General features: G+C 50.3%; 2 protein-coding genes across 2 annotated transcripts; one reads left to right on the top strand and one right to left on the bottom strand.

The window, feature by feature from the left end:
- The first annotated feature begins 2,789 nt into the window (after positions 1–2,789).
- SPATA2L (spermatogenesis associated 2 like) lies at positions 2,790–7,627 on the top strand. Its single transcript, XM_069738992.1, has 3 exons — positions 2,790–2,973; positions 4,472–4,775; positions 4,917–7,627. The coding sequence occupies exons 2-3, from the start codon at positions 4,473–4,475 to the stop codon at positions 5,817–5,819; spliced, it is 1,206 nt and encodes a 401-aa protein (XP_069595093.1). The 5' UTR covers positions 2,790–2,973; position 4,472; the 3' UTR covers positions 5,820–7,627.
- On the bottom strand, positions 7,528–18,441 carry CDK10 (cyclin dependent kinase 10). The gene is made up of 13 exons (XM_069738993.1): positions 18,260–18,441; positions 16,029–16,101; positions 15,842–15,913; positions 15,130–15,232; positions 14,079–14,160; positions 13,258–13,325; positions 12,590–12,642; positions 12,438–12,507; positions 11,791–11,850; positions 11,538–11,661; positions 11,313–11,452; positions 11,177–11,229; positions 7,528–9,738 (listed from the first exon to the last, which is right to left on the bottom strand). Exons 1-13 carry the CDS (start codon positions 18,356–18,358, stop codon positions 9,641–9,643), a joined length of 1,095 nt encoding a protein of 364 aa, XP_069595094.1. The 5' UTR covers positions 18,359–18,441; the 3' UTR covers positions 7,528–9,640.
- Between the last annotated feature and the right edge of the window lie 1,140 nt (positions 18,442–19,581).

Below are 19,581 nucleotides of genomic sequence, written 5' to 3'. Positions count from 1 at the left end.
AGTGCAGCTCTGGAGTATAATACAGGATGTAACTCAGGATCAGTAATGTAATGTATGTACACAGTGACTGCACCAGTAGAATAGTGAGTGCAGCTCTGGGGTATAATACAGGATGTAACTCAGGATCAGTAATGCAATGTATGTACAAAGTGACTGCACCAGCAGAATAGTGAGTGCAGCTCTGGGGTATAATGCAGGATGTAACTCGGGATCAGTAATGTAATGTATGTACACAGTGACTGCACCAGCAGAATAGTGAGTGCAGCTCTGGGGTATAATACAGGATGTAACTCAGGATCAGTAATGTAATGTATGTACACAGTAACTGCACCAGTAGAAGAGTGAGGTCAGCTCTGGAGTATAATACAGGAAGTAACTCAGGATCAATAATGTAATGTATGTACACAGTGACTGCACCAGCAGAATAGTGAGTGCAGCTCTGGAGTGTTTTCAATATGTGTGTTTTTTAAAATGGTATCACTTTTGTATATTATTATTTATTATTATAGCACCATTTATTCCATGGTGCTTTACATGTGAGGAGGGGTATACATAATAAAACAAGTACAATAATCTTGAACAATACAAGTCACAACTGGTACAGGAGGAGAGAGGACCCTGTCCGCGAGGGCTCACAGTCTACAAGGGATGGGTGAGGATACAGTAGGTGAGGGTGTGTGTGTGTGTGTGTGTACTAGATGGTGGCCCGATTCTAACGCATCGGTTATTCTAGAATATGTATGTATATAGCAGCCACATAGTACATAGCACAGGGACATATTCCTGAATACCCGATGTGTTAATACAGGCCACGCAGTATATAACATTGCCCACGTAGTACATAGCAGCCTTGTAGTATATAATACAGGCCACGCAGTATATAACATTGCCCACGCAGTATGTAACGCAGCCCACGTAGTATATAGCAATGTGGGCACTATATGCGTGGTTAAAAAAAGACTTAAAATAAAAAATAAACATAAACTCACCTTCCGAAGGCCCCCTGAAGTCCTGGCGCCTGTGTGCGGTGCATTCGGCAGCTTCCGGTCCCAGGGTTGGATGAGCGCAGGACCTGTGATGACGTCGCGGTCACATGACTGTGACGTCATGGAAAGTCCTTCTCGCATAGCATCCTTGGCCCCGGAACCTGCCGCTTGCACTGCCGAGAACAGGGCGCGCCGTCAGAGAGTGAGAATAACGTATTTTTTTATTATTATTTGTAACATTAGATCTTTTTACTATTGATGCTGCATACGGTATGACTATCTGGAGTGAAGTTTGAAAATAGCACTTTTTTTTTACATTTTAGTCAAATTTTTGATATTTTCTACTATATAATTGTCTATGGGTCACTTCCGTCTGTCTGTCACGGATATTCATTGGTCGCGGCCTCTTTCTGTCATGGAAATCCAAATCGCTGATTGGTCACGGCAAAACAGCCACGACCAATCAGCGACTGGCACAGTCCGGAAGAAAATGGCCGCTCCTTCCTCCCCGCAGTCAGTGCCCGGCGCCCGCATACTCCCCTCCAGTCACCGCTCACACAGGGTTAATGACAGCGGTAATGGACTCCGTTACCGCTGCTATTAACCCTATATGTCCCCAACCTTTTACTATTGATGCTGCCTATGCGGCATCAATAGTAAAAAAACGTAATGTTAAAAATAAAAAAACAAAAAACCTGCTATTCTCATCCTCCGTCGTCCGACGATGCGCTCGCGCCTGCCGCCATCTTCCGTTCCCGGCAATGCATTGCGAAATTACCCAGAAGACTTAGCGGTCTCGCGAGACCGCTAAGTCATCTGGGTAATTTCGCAATGCATCCTGTGAACGGAAGATGGCGGCAGCCGCGCGTATATCGCCGGAGCTTCGGTGGATCCCAGGGGGTGAGTATATAACTATTTTTTATTTTAATTATGTTTTTAACAGGGATATGGTGCCCACACTGCTGTATACTACGTGGGCTGTGTTAGATACCGCGTGGCTCTGTGCTGTATACTATATAGGCAGTGTGAGATACTATGTGGCCTGTGTTATATACTGCGTGGGCTGTGTTATATACTACGTGGCTGCTATATACTGCATGGGCTGTGTTATATACTACATGGCTCCTATATACTACGTGGGCTGTGTTATATACTACGTGGCTGCTATATACTGCATGGGCTGTGTTATATACTACATGGCTCCTATATACTACGTGGGCTGTGTTATATACTACGTGGCTGCTATATACTGCATGGGCTGTGTTATATACTACATGGCTCCTATATACTACGTGGCCTGTGTTATATACTATGTGGCTGCTATATACATACATAAATACATATTCTAGAATACACGATGCGTTAGAATCGGGCCACCATCTAGTTTATAAACACAAAACATAGTGACCTAAATTTACCATTAACATAAAGTATAATAACGTGTCACAAAAAAACAATCTCAAAATGACTATAATTTGTTTTAGAATTCCAGAGTTATTACCACATATTTATACAGGCTCGGTAATGTAATGTGTGTCTAGTATTTCCGTACAGTCGCTGTGCTCCCCGTCTCCCGCCAGCACCGCACCGCACCGCACCGCACCGCACCGCACAGCACCGCACCGCACCGGCCTCTCGCACTCACACACTCCGCTGCTTCCTCTTTTTCCTCAGAGTAGTGACACGGAGACCTCGTGCTGAAGAAAAAAGCTGTCCACCAATTAACACACAGATATGAAATAATCCACCAATCAGCGAAGCGCTCATGACGTCAGTCAGCCGGCGATGTCCTATAAGGAGGACGCACCCCGGACGTAAGAATGGCGATTAGCAGGTGAGGAGGACGCGGCCGCTGCGGGCTGCACGGTCACTAGAGGGCGCTCTTCTCGCCATGTCTCAGTCTGTGTGTCGGAGCAGTAGAGACTTTCACTTCTCTTAATACGAGCGCAGTCACGGGAAGTCGGTATCTGACGTGGTCATTCGGCAGGTGAGAGCGTTTAGGGGGCACCTAGTGGTGAGAGGGGGAAATTACATGCTTGTAGGTCTAAAAACCCTCTAAACTCTATTAAACGTTCCCTGATTGACAGCCGTCAGGGTGCGCGGGGGAGGAAGACGGGTCAGGGTGCTCTCTAGATGGAAGGATGAGGGTGTGCGGGGGAGGGAGACGGATCAGGGTGCTCTCTAGATGGAAGGATGAGGGTGTGCGGGGGAGGGAGACGGATCAGGGTGCTCTCTAGATGGAAGGATGAGGGTGTGCGGGGGAGGGAGACGGGTCAGGGTGCTCTCTAGATGGAAGGATCAGGGTGCGCGGGGGAGGGAGACGGATCAGGGTGCACTCTAGATGGAAGGATGAGGGTGTGCGGGGGAGGAAGACGGGTCAGGGTGCGCTCTAGATGGAAGGATGAGGGTGTGCGGGGGAGGGAGACGGATCAGGGTGCTCTCTAGATGGAAGGATGAGGGTGTGCGGGGGAGGGAGACGGATCAGGGTGCTCTCTAGATGGAAGGATCAGGGTGTGCGGAGGAGGTATACGGATCAGGGTGCGCTCTAGATGGAAGGATGAGGGTGTGCGGGGGAGGGAGACGGGTCAGGGTGCTCTCTAGATGGAAGGATCAGGGTGCGCGGGGGAGGGAGACGGATCAGGGTGCTCTCTAGATGGAAGGATCAGGGTGTGCGGAGGAGGTATACGGATCAGGGTGCGCTCTAGATGGAAGGATGAGGGTGTGCGGGGGAGGGAGACGGATCAGGGTGCTCTCTAGATGGAAGGATGAGGGTGTGCGGGGGAGGGAGACATATCAGGGTGTGCTCTAGATGGAAGGATCAGGGTGCACGGGGGAGGGAGACAGATCAGGGTGCGCTCTAGATGGAAGGATGAGGGTGTGCGGGGGAGGGAGACGGATCAGGGTGCTCTCTAGATGGAAGGAGGAGGGTGCGCAGGGGAGGGAGACGTATCAGGGTGCGCTCTAGATGGAAGGATCAGGGTGCGCGGGGGAGGGAGACGGATCAGGGTGCACTATAGATGGAAGGATCAGGGTGCGCGGGGGAGGGAGACGGATCAGGGTGCACTATAGATGGAAAGATCAGGGTGCACGGGGGATGTCGGGTAGTGCGGGGGAGGGATGTCAGGTAGTGCGGGGGAGGGAGGCGTCAGGGTGCGCGGGGGGCGGATGTCAGGTAGTGCTGGTGAAGTCGGTGGGGGAGACATCAGGGTATGTTGAGGCGAAGTCTAGGTGCACAGGGGAGGGAAGCAGCAGGTTGCGCATTGACGGGAGTCATCAGGGTGCGCAGGAGAGGGAGGTGACAGTCAGCAGGGGCGTGGAGGTGTCCCAGGGCAGGCGATAGGGTGTAGACTTGGATTTGGGACGTCTTCAGGACACCTATAGCACAGACGTGGAGTACTGAGGCCTCTGCAGCACAGGGAGGTGACGCTGTAACAGATGCTCACATAGCGGTGCAGCATTACTGGACGTCTTCCCTTTCCCCCCAGAATGAGTGCAGACTCGCTCCTGGCTCAGTATACCAGCTGGCTGCTCGGCGCCTCCTCTGCCGGATCGCTTGCTCCATGCACAGATAACCGCATCATGGATTTGGTGAGACAGCGGATTCTGGAGGAGCCGGACCTGCACAATAATCTCCAGAATGATGCCTTCCCCTTGATCGGCTGCGGACTCCAGGACGGAGCTGACCTGCTCCTCACACTACAGCATCTGGTTTTGGCCTTCCAGGCCCTGGAGCAGGCAGCGCTCCATCTTTACTGTACTCCATGGCGGAGAGAATTTCATACTATAAAGGTGAGGAGCCGCCATGTGCTGCACTCCGGGGTGTAATGGTGGAGTGGTGCCGCCTCCGTCCTGGTACCTGTCCATCACATTTCTATTCTATGTGCTTTCTTGTAATGGCTCATTATTTTCCTCCTCTCTCCCACCCACCAGACCTACTCTGGATATTACGTGCACACCCTGGAGGCCGCCCTACCCCCGGATGCCATAATCCGAGCCCTCAGAAGATTAAACTACGAGCCAGAAGAAGACGGCACCTCCCTTAAGATACATGTCCTACCGGCACCACAGACTCTGGCTACAGCTGCTCTCGGCTTCCTAGCGGCTCAGATGGAGTGTCACATCTTATCTGACCTGGTATCTTGCTCCGGATCTAACCTGGTGTGTGGCGCTGACCTGATCCAAGAAAGAAGGAGCTGGCGGGGTGAAGATGCCTGCATGGAAAGACTGCAAAAACTGGTGTTAGAACAGAGAACGACCCTCGCTTCGGCAGATTGCGTCTTGGGAGCTTCCAATGGTGACGTTTTCTACCAACCTAAGTTTTGTGACTGCTGCCATGAGCCCTTTGCTCAGCATGTAAATGGGTCCTGTCGGATGGTCGTTGACCATCGGGAGGATGAGCGATGCCACACCCAGGTACCACACGTGGACTTCATCATGCACGACTGTGTATTTGTAGAAAACTTTTTAGAGCATTGCTGCGCGGAGTGCAACATGTTCCACGGCTCGTTGTGTTCCATGATGAAAGTGTGCAGAGACAAGAGACACCGGGTATCCCTGATGACCGCATCCGAGAAGGTCCAAGCGGTGATGGAGGAGCAGAGGAGGCAATACCAGCTCCACTGCTGCCTGCAGCCGGGACAGCTGCCCCATTACCGCTGCACGTACTGCCGCCAGCTTCATTACATCAAGTGCAAGGAGGTGGAGCAGTGCCGCAGCCATGGCCACAGCGCCAGCATGATTATGCTGGAGAAAGACCAGCGGCTATGGCTTCAGCGCAGCTCCATGGACCTCACATTACTTTGTAGGAATATCCCAGCAAGTCATTGCGGGTAAGAGCCATGTCTGTCCAAAGGCGCAGAATAATTCCATAGTCAGATCACATTGCCTACGCCAGGGGCACTACAGGAAAAAATGAGGGGAGGTGGCGCAAGGACCCTCTGCAGGTCACTGCGTGCTATGTGATGCCTCTCCTCGCCACTGTAATTCAAAAAGTCTGTGGACCCCCGATTCATCATTGCTGTTTTTCTGGAAAAATTGATTTTTTATTTTTTTTTTGTTTTTTTTTAAATCTTTTCACTTACCGTATATACTCGAGTATAAGCCAAGACCCCTAATTTTGCCACCAAAAACTGGGAAAACGTCATGACTCGAGTATAAGCCTAGGGTGAAAAATGCAGCAGCTACCGGAAAATGTCAAAAATGCTGATTATGGCCCCATAAGATGCTCCATAGAGATATTTGCCCCATATAATGCTGCACAAATGCTGATTATGGCCCCATAAGATGCTCCTTAGACTATTATGCCCCATATGCTGTTGCTGCGATTAAAAAAAAAAAAATAAAATAAATGACATACTCCCCCCTCGTCGCTCAGGCCCCCGGCACTTGTTATAGTCATCTTTCCCCGTTCCACCGCCGGGCGCCGCTGTGTCTTCCCCGTCCTCCGCACTGACGCTCAGGCAGAGGGCGCGCACTAACCACGTCATCGCGCCCTCTGACCTGAGCGTCACAGGAAGATGGCGCCCGTCGGTGGAACGAGGAGAGTTGAATATCTCCGTGCTCCCCCTCCCCATTATACTCACCTGCTCCCGATGCGGTCCCTGGCAGCTTGCTTCCCTGATGCGCTGACAGCTTCTTCCAGCATTGAGCGGTCATCGGTACCGCTCATTACAGTAATGAATATGCAGCTCCACTCCTATGGGAGAGGAGTTGTGTCCATATTCATAACTGTGATGAGCGGTACCATGTGACTGCTCAACGCTGGTGAGTATGTTACAGCTGCTGTTCCCCCTCCCCGCCGAGCCCCCAAGGACAATGACCCGAGTATAAGCCGAGAGGGGCACTTTCAGCCTAAAGAAAATGGTCTGAAAATCTCGGCTTATACTCGAGTATATACGGTATTTCGCTATCTGACACAGATTTATGAAATGCAGGGGATAACACAAGACAAAAAAAAAGGAACTTCCAAAATGTCGTCAATGGTGAATTAGGACCCTGTATTTATTTAGACATGGGTGCAAAATGCGCCCCCTCCCCCCCCCAGCAAAAAATGGAGTAAAAAGATTTGCAGGATTCTGGTCAAATTGCCGCGTTGGTAGCCTCCAGCTCCAGGAGGCTCATCCTACCTGCCGCCTCTACTGGTTAGTACCCCAGCACAATGTCTACATCGCAGCCAACTAATCAGAAGAGGCGCCGAGCATGACAGACAGCAGCTAGTGAGAGGAGGTACACAAGGCTCTGTTCAGGGGGGGACACAGACTATGGAAGTGGCTGATGGATCAGGATCCTGTGACTCTTTTTGCTCAACTCTCGTTCGGCATTTCAGCTCCACAGGATCTACAGTGCGGTATTACAGTTTTGTCTTATCGGCCTTCCTGGTGGTCAAACTTCCTATTATGAAGCAAATACCGTCATTATAATGTAAGTAAAGCGCTGCCGAATAAGATGGCGCTACATAAGCAATGCATAATAAACCAAGAATATTTACGTAAAATTACAATATGGCTTCACCCAGTAACCCTGCTGTCATCTGTCGATTAAATTAGTAGTTATAAATGATTTTTATTTTTTTCCCCCAAATATGTGATCAAAACTTACACAGTGGCCGAGCACCTACAATAAAACCAATGGTAAAAATCCCATGTTCTGTTCTTCTTTTAGTCCGCGTGTCCTCTATATGCAAACTATTCCTAGCAATCCAATGGGGGGCAGTGGATGTATGGCAGAAATCCCCTCGTTCAGATGCACCAAGCCAATGATGAGATCTTGTAGGGAAGATCCACTTTTATTTAGTACAATGTAGAGCAGGGGTGTCAAACTGCAATCCTCGAGGGCTGCAAACAGGTCATGTTTTCAGGATTTCCTTGTACTGCACAGGTGATAATTTAATCACCTACATGCATAATTATTGCAGCACCTTGTGCAATGCTAAGGAAATCTTGAAAACACGCATGGTTTGCGGCCCTCGAGGAATGCAGTTTGACACCCCTGATGTAGAGTTACCTCCGTCTGTATCTCTAAGGCTTTGGATTTCTTAGATTTTATGCCTTTGACTTTGCTGGCAGTATATAAAAACTATGATAATGGCTAACCGGAACTATGGCAGAGAAGATTAGTGCAGTTTGCTATTGATATTTAATCCAAACAAACCTGCACATTGGTCGTTATGGTGCCACTATTGATATCTTCCCTGTTCTTGTGAGTGCACCATGTGTGATCAGGCCATGGCACCACATTTCGGCCAGACAGGCAGCTCACAGTAGCACGAGTGACATGGGGTCTGGTGTTAAACGGCTACTGAGAAATGTTGGAGGAATAGTAGTAACTCTGGTTCCAAGATTGGTCCATTCTGTGCTGCAAGTGAAGTTACATGTCACATCCCAAGTGTAAGGAGTCAACAGAACCATCAGAAGGCGTCTGCACAGGATTGGGCTACGAGACAAAGTCCAGCTACAGGTGCTCCACTGCACCCACTCCATCATGGTGCAGAGCAAGACGGCAATGGAGGCTGTGAAGGAAGGTCTATTCTCTACAGCGATGAGTCCTGCTTCTGTCTTCGACCCAATAATAGCTGGAAATAAAGCTGGAGACCACCACGCCATGGAGAGGCCTTAACAAGGGACCATCACACCAATACTAGTCCCGGGAATATCGTGTGGGGAGGCGTAATATATGGTAGCTGGATCCCTCAAGTCTTAATTCAAACTTTTGCTTCTAGATGTTGCAATTTTATTGTTGAGGAATGTAAATTACATCCTGTTCTGGTCCTGAGTTGTATCCTGTATTATACCTCAGAGCTGCACTCAGTATTCTGCTGGTGCAGTCACTATGTACATTACATTACTGATCCTGAGTTACATCCTGTATTATACCCCAGAGCTGCACTCACTATTCTGCTGGTGCAGTCACTGTGTACATACATTACATTACTGATCCTGAGTTACATCCTGTATTATACCCCAGAGCTGCACTCACTATTCTGCTGGTGCAGTCACTGTGTACATACATTACATTACTGATCCTGAGTCACCTCCTGTATTATACCCCAGAGCTGCACTCACTATTCTGCTGGTGCAGTCACTGTGCACATACATTACATTACTGATCCTGAGTTACATCCTGTATTATACTCCAGAGCTGCACTCCCTATTCGGCTGTTGCAGTCACTGTGTACATACTATACATTACTTGTGTTTATGAAGATAGGCTCCGCTAAGCTGTGCATGCAGCTCTGGAGTGTAATGGTGGCTGTAACTCAGGATCAGGACAAATATAGTAATACAACCTATCTAGAAAGTTGGGTAATGGTAGATGAAGCATAGTCTGCAGTGCCAGGTTCCTGGAGACATTTGTTTTATGCTCAGTGTGAACCAGGGCAAAAAAATCAGAGCTAAAAGTCTATTAGAAGCGCAGAGATATTTGGGCTCTTTATAATCTCTAGTGCTGTCATTTATATATTATATATGAGATTTTAGCTCTCTTGCTTTGCCCCCAGCGGGGGGTGAACGTGTCCCCGTCACCTGGTGCTGCCCCTCTCCTGGTCACATACAGTGGGGTCGCCCGTCCATGATCCTGCTGTACCGGGCTGATGATGAGCCGGGGCTCCGCTTGCAGCCTGCTGTGGAGTCTCGCGTTGCATGCGTCCCGCGGTGCTGTCACTGCTTGCAGCGTTTCGCCTGGCTCTCCACGCCCGAGCTGCTCACTCTCTTGTTGCGGTGATGTGGAAAGGTCGGCATCAGCTGCGGCTCACAGGCTACAAACAAACCAGGATCATACAATGAGAGGCCGTGCCCACGTCTGTCCTACAAGTTCATGGTGGATTAACCCAATAATCTGCTAATCAGAGGAGGCCGGCGAGAGGGACACAGGGCTCTGGTCCGGCTGCCATAATGTCTGACCTGGATGCAGGGCCAGGCTACGACAAAGCGTTCTACTCAGGAGAAGCTCAAGATAAAATCATGGGGCAGAGATAAAACTTGCTGGATGGAGGGAGACTGTAGAGCGAGGGTCCGCCACATGCAGGCTAAAGCGAGGGTCCGCCGCATGTAGTCTAAAGCAAGGGTCCGCCACATGTAGTCTAAAGCGAGGGCCCGCCGCATGTAGTCTAAAGCGAGGGTCCATCACATGCGGTCTATAGGGAGCGTCCCGTGTACAGTCTATAGAGTGCGTCCCGTGTGTAGTCTATAGAGAGCGTCGTGTGCAGTCTATAGAGAGCGTCCCGTGTGCAGTCTATAGAGAGCGTCCCGTGTGCAGTCTATAGAGAGCGTCCCGTGTGTAGTCTAAAGGAGCGTCCCATGTGCAGTCTATAGAGAGCGTCCCGTGCGCAGTCTATAGAGAGCGTCCCGTGTGTAGTTTATAGAGAGCGTCGTGTGCAGTCTATAGAGAGCGTACCGCATGTGGTCTATAGGGAGCATCCCGCGCGCAGTCTATAGAGAGCGTCCCGTGCGCAGTCTATAGGGAGCGCCCCGCACGCAGCCTATAGAGTCCCGCATGCGGTCTATAGGGAGCGTCCTGCGCGCAGTCTATAGAGAGCGTCCCGTGTGCAATTTATACAGAGCGTTCCGAGTGCAGCTTATAGAGAGAGTCCCGAGTGCAGCCTATAGGGAGCGTCCCGAGTGCAGCCTATAGGGAGCGTCCCGAGTGCAGCCTATAGGGAGCGTCCCGTGCGCAGTCTCTATGACTGGAGAGAACACGATATAATTACAGAGTACCCTCCGGCATTGGGCGGCACGGCTCCTGGTAGCATCGGGTGAAGGCTATGGCAGCATTGTGCCAACACATCTGAGGGTTAACCTCTTCAGTACCAGGGAAAATAAAAGTCCAGTGTATAGCAGAACTGGTGCACTGTATAATCCCAGCGCTCTGTGTACAGTAAAACCTTCTGCCATTCTTACTTCACTTTGTGTTATAGTAGTCCTCATTTGTGAGATCTCTACTCGCAGTCTGTTCCCTGAATTCTAAGTGATCCCCCACCCATAGGTGACCGCGCTCTAGATGCTGGACCTCCGCTACGATCATCTAATGGGTTTTAGCAGGATTTTTCCAGCTTTCCCATAGACTATGCACGGAGCGGATGTCCCAGGAATCCCAGGATAAGGGCAGTGGATAACATGATTTGGGGGGAAGAACCCTTTTAAAACAATCACTCATTAGGAGTAACATTCAAAGCAGTTGAGTGACAAACGTCTTACGTAAAGGCTTCTCCTTGAAGTAGGAACTTGCCAAGCTGTCTTCTGCCGTAGCCCTGACGGGAGGGGGGGAGAGAAGAGACAAAGATGGGTCCATGTTCTGTATATCAGGGACATCTCCATCCAAAAACCCTCTTACCTCTTTTTGGGATCGTACATAAATAGGAAATTGAGAAGCCGGAGGCCGGCTTCAGACAGCCAGGGAAACTTATGCTTCAGATTGTTGTATGGCTGCTTGCGCACCGTGTATTGACCGACAAGGGGTAACTTGGAGAAACCCTGCAGAAAAAAAAAAAAAATCAGACGCTTAAGAAAAATATCAAACGTGATAAAAGTATGGCTACAAAGAAACCCGCATACGTACAGGCCAGATGGCTTCACTGGGTGTCCCCAATAGTTGTATGATTAAATCGATCTGCTGGATTTCTGACGTTCCTGGTAATAAAGGCTTGTGAGCCAGCAACTCGGCCAGGATACATCCCACCGCCCTGCAAGAGCCACAGCATTACTGGGAACAGCCGTCTGCTGCAACCGGTGAGACCCCCATTAATGGAGGCTCCGTGGGGCAGACCCTGCACCAAGCCAAGAGGTGCTGTAACAAGAGAGTTTATACGTACCACATATCGATGGCCGTCGTCTGCGTCGTGCTTCCCAAAAGCAGTTCAGGGGCGCGGTACCTGCAATCCCAGAGGAAGCTCAAAAATGTATAAAAGTCATCGGTAAAGCAAAACGCAATTAAAACAACCCTTAAAGGATCAATGGAAACTTTTGGGGACAATTATTATTTTTCTAGTTACTTAAGTGCATGTTCTGCTTTAAGCCCCGTAATTTTTTCTCGCTTTTTCAGGGTTTGGAAGCTATCACGAGGTCAGAAGTGTCTTGTTCGTTCTCTGAAATGAAGCCGTCTGTTTAAAAAATACATAGCAAAGACAGCGGCGGTGGCGGCGGCAATGACTGGCAAGACACTTGAGGAAAACAACCACCGGCGTATTCCCGAGAGTTTTCGCCTAAGGAAAACATGTCTTACAGACACCGTGTGCACATGTCCTAATGGGAGTTTGTCACTCTATTATATGATTTCTCAGCTGATTTATGACCACAGACCACATCCAAAGGATCTGAACTGTCATGTGGTCAGAAACCAGCTGAGAAAAGCTCCGGAAAATTACTATTTCTCTGCTGGAACAAGCTCACTCGTAGACCGGGATCACATCTTATGTCCGCTGGATTATATTTCCTGCCTGATACACAGGACGCTACTCACCAAAGAGTCACTACTTTGGGGGTCATCTTCTTTGCAGGAACGCTGTATGCCCGGGCAAGTCCAAAGTCGGCTGCAAAAGGAAAAATAATCAATCGGTTGGTTTGGTTAATACCAAAAAAAGAATATTTTACATGAAAAAAACTGTGTTTTACCGATCTTCACACAGCCTTTATCAGTCATCAGCAGGTTGGAGACCTTCAGATCCCTGCCCGAGGAACATACAAAAGTGAGGACGACGAGAACCTCCAACATATTCAATAATGGTAACAGGAGGCGAATCAACCAAGGGTCAAAATTTTTGGTCTCTATTCACATCCAAAGTACAGAAAACCACTGTCCTCTGATTAGTGATGAGCGAACGTGCCGGGATAAGGTGTTATCCGCCATGCTCGGGTGCTGAGTGTCTTCGGGGGGTGCTCAAATAATGTGTCCGAATCCCTGTGGCTGTCGGCGCAAAACATGCAGAGATTGCCTAACAGCCACACGCAGAGGACACTCGGTTGGCACCCGAGCATGGCAGATAACACCTTATCCCAGCACGTTCGCTCATCACTACTCCTGATACCTGCTATGGATGTAGAGTAGTGAATGTTAGCTTTAGAGAATTTCACAGGTCATTCAAATAATACAAAAAATGGAAGATGGAAGAGAGATAACCCTAATAATACAAGACTGGACAGGATGAGAGACTCCCATTTTGAAGATAGGTGCTGTCCAGATAGACGTGGGTCCTATCGATGGAGCCTTGTTCTATCAGACATTCATGGCAGATCCTAAAACAAGATTACCCCTTTAAGGGTCTATAAAACGAATTCCTTACCTGTGCACTATGAAGTTTTCGTGCAGATACTGGAGGCCGGTGAGAAGCTGGAAGCATATGCATTTCACCTGTGTATAGAAAAAAAAACAGGAAATCGTAAAAATAATAGTAAATTACAAGAATCTAATAACGTTATTGTGCGCAAAGAATCTGAGGCTCCACCTTTGATTAACCTGTTAACGACTGTACGCTATAAATAGATGACAGATTGCTCTAGGTTGAGATGATCAAAAACAATTTGCGGTTCCCAGTTCCAGCCTCTGGTCCTTCATTACTGGATCCGGCACCCTAAGCTTGGCATCTCATGGGCACCTTGATTGCTTTCTAAGCCTCACGTGACGTCTTGACAAGCATTGCTCCACGACGTTGAAGTCTTAAAAGTAAGTGAGGTGCCCCGGAAATGCCAGGCTGAGGATGCCGGACGCGGAAGTGGAGCCTGGGTACTGGCAATGTTACTGATCATCTCTAGTCCTGGATTTTAGGTTGCTGAAACCCCAGCAGGGTAAACTGTGGGTGGTTAGACAAGTCGCTGTCACTGTAAGGAAAGCTACCATTACACAGCGTCACAATTGACCAGGTAATTGATGACTGATCCATTCTGGAGTAATAGATAAGGGTCCCGAGTGTAGAATAAGGACACAGGTTTCCCATCTAAGACAACATTTATTTAAAGGAATCATAAGTAGAAAAACAAATTCATAGAAAAATATATATATCAGCCTGCTTGGTGATGGTTTCCAGAAAACAAGTAGAGGCAGCATCATGACTATACTTTAACGTGGCGAGTCAGTGATTTGTTGTATATATCACTACATCCGTACCTGAGCTTCGGAGAATGGAGTCTGCATGTTTTCCAGGAGACTGGCCAAGTCTTGCTCGCAGTAACCCATGACCAGGAAAATGCTGCAAAAACCATACAAATAGCGTCATTATAATAACCGGCAAAGTGCGGCACCTCGCACACGACGGGGTTATCCTAACCTCGCACACGACGGGGGTCATCCTCACCCCGCACACGACGGGGTTCATCCTCACCCCGGACACGACGGGGTTATCCTCACCCCGGACACGACGGGGTTCATCCTCACCCCGGACACGACGGGGTTCATCCTCACCCCGGACACGACGGGGTTCATCCTCACCCCGGACACGACGGGGTTCATCCTCACCCCGGACACGACGGGGTTCATCCTCACCCCGGACACGACGGGGTTATCCTCACCCCGGACACGACGGGGTTATCCTCACCCCGGACACGACGGGGTTATCCTCACCCCGGACACGACGGGGTTATCCTCACCCCGGACACGACGGGGTTATCCTCACCCCGGACACGACGGGGTTATCCTCACCCCGGACACGACGGGGTTATCCTCACCCCGGACACGACGGGGTTATCCTCACCCCGGACACGACGGGGTTATCCTCACCCCGGACACGACGGGGTTATCCTCACCCCGGACACGACGGGGTTATCCTCACCCCGGACACGACGGGGTTATCCTCACCCCGGACACGACGGGGTTATCCTCACCCCGGACACGACGGGGTTATCCTCACCCCGGACACGACGGGGTTATCCTCACCCCGGACACGACGGGGTTATCCTCACCCCGGACACGACGGGGTTATCCTCACCCCGGACACGACGGGGTTATCCTCACCCCGGACACGTCGGGGTTATCCTCACCTCGCACACGACGGGGTTATCCTCACCTCGCACACGACGGGGTTATCCTCACCCCGGACACAATGGGGTTATCCTCACCCCGGACACAATGGGGTTATCCTCACACTGGACACAACAGGGTTATCCTCACCCCACACACGTCGGGGTCATCCTCACTTAGCACACGAGGGGGCCATCCTTACCTCTCTAGATGATTCCCAACGACCACTTCCTTCAGCTCCACTATGTTGGGATGTCTGAGCTTTAACAGCAGCGTGATCTCTCGGAGGCTGCTAATAGGGATTCCTGCAACATAATGACACGTCAGTGATGCAACCTGTAGACTCACAGCACTTAGTGGGGGGTGCCGGGAGTAGACCCCCACATGATCTTATATTGATGACCTATCCCAAGCTTGGAAACTGTCTTTAAAGCCATGACCACGTTCATGGAAAGAAACCTTAAGGATATCTCTGTACGAGAGAAACATGAAGTGGAGGGTGAGGACGTCCCGGCTGACGACAAGAATTATAGGTCTCGATCTGATGGTCACAGACGCTGCAGGGAGGCTCAGGTGCCAAGACAAGAACGAAAAGTAAAGATCTAGGAGAGGCTTCGGTGTATGACCAGTTGGCCGGCCCTGCAGTGTCTCTGGCTGGGGACCCAGTGTGCTTCATAGGTGAAGCTTGTACCCACCACCATTTACTTTTTTTGCTATAAGACAGACGCCTCATTCAGGAGACAAGAAGTGCCAGTAATCCTGCAGATTTCTTGCAGTGAGATCCACTCCCTTCCTCTGAATGAAGCTTGTTTTGCATGGGCACGTCTCCATTAATGGGGCAGAAGTAGAAATTCCTGCATGTAATTTTACACCCCCCGATCCTGTCCGTCCTCGCGTCATGGGAAACCACTCACCGTCCTTTTCTTTATCCATCCGAACTTTCTTCAGCGCCACGATTTCATTATTCCTGGTGTCTCTGGCGCGATCTGCAAGCAAAACGGAAGCTTGGGGCACAGATAATGGGGTGAAGGGACACATCACAAGAGTTATGTATAGACCAGTGCAGGCCTGGCGACGTCCCCGTAGGGTGTGAATACTTACACACGATGCCGTAGGTGCCTTCGCCTATTCGGTTTAACTTCTCGAATTCCTTTACGCTTCGACATTGCCCGAGCTGTAAAAAAATTCTATTCATTATATGGGATCTAAAATGTAACACATGATAATATGCAGCAGCAGGGCGTTACAGTGTACCAGAGCTTACTTAAAGGGAACCTGACCAAACCAAACACCTGTGTGTGCGTATAGGGAAAGACCTGTCTGTCAAGAGAATCGGGGCAGAGACAAATTGCAGGGGTTCGGCCTCAGACTAGTCAGGCCTCTCCCTATCGAGGACGGCAGGTATCCGTACTGGGAGTAGTGGGGACCGCAAGCATCAATGCTGGGAGCAGTGGCATCCGCAGACATATGTACTGGGAGCAGTGGCAACTGCAGGCATACGTACTGGGAGCAGTGGCGCCCGCAAGCATCCATGATGGGAGCAGTGGCGACCGCAGGCATCCCTACTGGGAGCAGTGGCGACCGCAGGCATCCCTACTGGGAGCAGTGGCGACCGCAGGCATCCCTACTGGGAGCAGTGGCGACCGCAGGCATCCCTACTGGGAGCAGTGGCGACCGCAGGCATCCCTACTGGGAGCAGTGGCGACCGCAGGCATCCCTACTGGGAGCAGTGGCGACCGCAGGCATCCCTACTGGGAGCAGTGGCGACCGCAGGCATCCCTACTGGAAGCAGTGGCGACCGCAGGCATCTGTACCAGGAGCAGTGGCGACCGCAGGCATCCCTACTGGGAGCAGTGGCAACTGCAGGCATACGTACTGGGAGCAGTGGCGCCCGCAAGCATCCATGATGGGAGCAGTGGCGACCGCAGGCATCCCTACTGGGAGCAGTGGCGACCGCAGGCATCCCTACTGGGAGCAGTGGCGACCGCAGGCATATGTACTGGGAGCAGTGGCGACCGCAGGCATATGTACTGGGAGCAGTGGCGACCGCAGGCATATGTACCGGGAGCAGTGGCGACCGCAGGCATCTGTACCAGGAGCAGTGGCGACCGCAGGCATCTGTACTGGGATCAGTGGCGACCGCAGGCATATGTACTGGGAGCAGTGGGGACCGCAGGCTTCCGTACTGGGAGCAGTGGGGACCGCAGGCATCCATACTGGGAGCAATGGGGACCCAGGAATCCCTACTGGGAGCAATGGGGACCGCAGGCTTCCATACTGGGAGCAGTGGGGACCGCAGGCTTCCATACTGGGAGCAGTGGGGACCGCAGGCTTCCATACCGGCAGCAGTGGGGACCGCAGGCATATGTACTGGGAGCAGTGGCGACCGCAGGCATCTGTACCAGGAGCAGTGGCGACCGCAGGCATCTGTACCGGGAGCAGTGGCGACCGCAGGCATATGTCCCGGGAGCAGTGGCGACCGCAGGCATATGTCCCGGGAGCAGTGGCGACCGTAGGCATCTGTACCGGGAGCAGTGGGGACCGCAGGCTTCCATACTGGGAGCAGTGGGGACCGCAGGCTTCCATACCGGCAGCAGTGGGGACCGCAGGCTTCCATACTGGGAGCAGTGGCGACCGCAGGCTTCCATACCGGCAGCAGTGGGGACCGCAGGCATATGTACTGGGAGCAGTGGCGACCGCAGGCATATGTCCCGGGAGCAGTGGCGACCGCAGGCATATGTCCCGGGAGCAGTGGCGACCGTAGGCATCTGTACCGGGAGCAGTGGCGACCGCAGGCATATGTACTGGGAGCAGTTGCGACCGCAGGCATATGTACTGGGAGCAGTGGGGACCGCAGGCTTCCATACTGGGAGCAGTGGGGACCGCAGGCATCCATACTGGGAGCAATGGGGACCCAGGAATCCCTACTGGGAGCAATAGGGACCGCAGGCTTCCATACCGGCAGCAGTGGGGACCGCAGGCATATGTACTGGGAGCAGTGGGGACGACAAGAGGTAGTGGAAGGTTGAATTTGATGGACCGGGGTCTTTTTTCCAACCTATGTAACTATATATCACCAGCCAGGGCAAAAGTCTCATCACTGCGGCGTCTTCAGCAGCGTTCCCAGTTTTTCCTAATGTTCCCACCAGCAGGTGGCGCCTTGCACTGTCCCATACTAAAACCTTATATACTAACCTTAGAGCTTATAATGGCCATTGTGTGCTAAAATTACCCCAAATAAATGGTGACCATGTAAACAGTACGCAGCCCCCCCTGCTGAGCAATACACCCACATCATCATCACCACCTGAGACCTATCATCCCCTTCTCACCCGGTCTCCCTCCGGCACTGGGAGAAATTTCTCCTCTCTGGCGCTTTTGAGCCGGATTTGCTCCAGTTCTGGCTCCGGCTCCACTGTGGTGTCGGCCATTGTGTACGGGAGGCGCTTTACACGCAGGAAAGTCCGAGGCTCTGCGGCCTGTGCGCTCCAGTCCGGAGTGTAAGGAAGAGATGGTATGCGGGCGCCCTCTGGTGGCTGCAAGTAGTAATTACAGGGGCACTGGGAGAAAGCAGCAGTAACCAGTGGGGGACACTGGTGGGAGCATGGCTACATAGAATACAGTATGTGATAGTATACGGTACCTATAGATAAACACAAACATTTTGGAGCCATATTTTAAAAAATGGTGAACAGGGGTTATGAATTTTGTGCAAAATAAAAAATGGTGTGTATGTTTCATTTTGTTTTTGCAAGTTTTTAGATCAAAAAGAGTCACAAATATAAGTGGGGAATGGTGTAAATGTGCAACAAACTTTATGACTCTGTGAAAAGTGGCAAAGGATGAATAAGGGGAAAACCTAGAAACCCTAAAAGGGGAGGGAGAGAGAGAGAGAGAGAGAGAAAAGAGAGAGAGAGAGAGAGAGAGAGAGAGAGAGAGAGAGAGAGAGAGAGAGAGAGAGAGAGAATAAATTGACACAAATAAAAACAGGCAAAAAACACTAAAGATAGCAAAATATTATGTGCCGACATGATAATCGGGGCCATATAACTATTTCATTTTCCGGTCCATACGGCTGGATCCAGGTTTCTGTGGTACAAGCTGCAGTTTTTATTATCGGCATTTTGCCTCCATATAACTTTCTGATCTTTTTTCAATGTAGTTTTTGGGAGGAAAAAACAAACAAACAAAACAACGATTCTGACGTTTCCAATATTTCGTTTTGGCGTTTCAACGCATGAGATAATATAATCTTCTCTTAGTTCAGAGAGGGAGATGCACACAGCGAGACCAATTTTTTATATATAAATTTTTTTTTAATATCTTATTTATATTTTCGGAGAAGGTGAAATTTACCATTTGTAATATATTGATATATATAATTATATTATTTTTAATATATTTATTATTTAATTTGTTTTGTATTTCTTGTTCGTCTGCATCGGGGACTTGAATCTGAGCTCATATTACTGTGAGTAAGTATTGTAAAATCAGTCTCGTAGGAAGGGCAGCCACAGGCAAACATGGCGGACACATGGGGGTCTCCAGTAGCCCCTCTCCCCTCTGTCATGATACGATTATGTTATGATTGACTCATTGCCGGGGTTTTACATTGAAGTGCACAGATGTGTCCCCTGTCTGCTGACCTTCAGCG

Source organism: Ranitomeya imitator, chromosome 9 (assembly GCF_032444005.1).
Source record: "Ranitomeya imitator isolate aRanImi1 chromosome 9, aRanImi1.pri, whole genome shotgun sequence".
In the NCBI taxonomy this organism is placed as follows: domain Eukaryota; kingdom Metazoa; phylum Chordata; class Amphibia; order Anura; family Dendrobatidae; genus Ranitomeya; species Ranitomeya imitator.
This window is presented reverse-complemented; position numbering and strand designations above follow the sequence as displayed.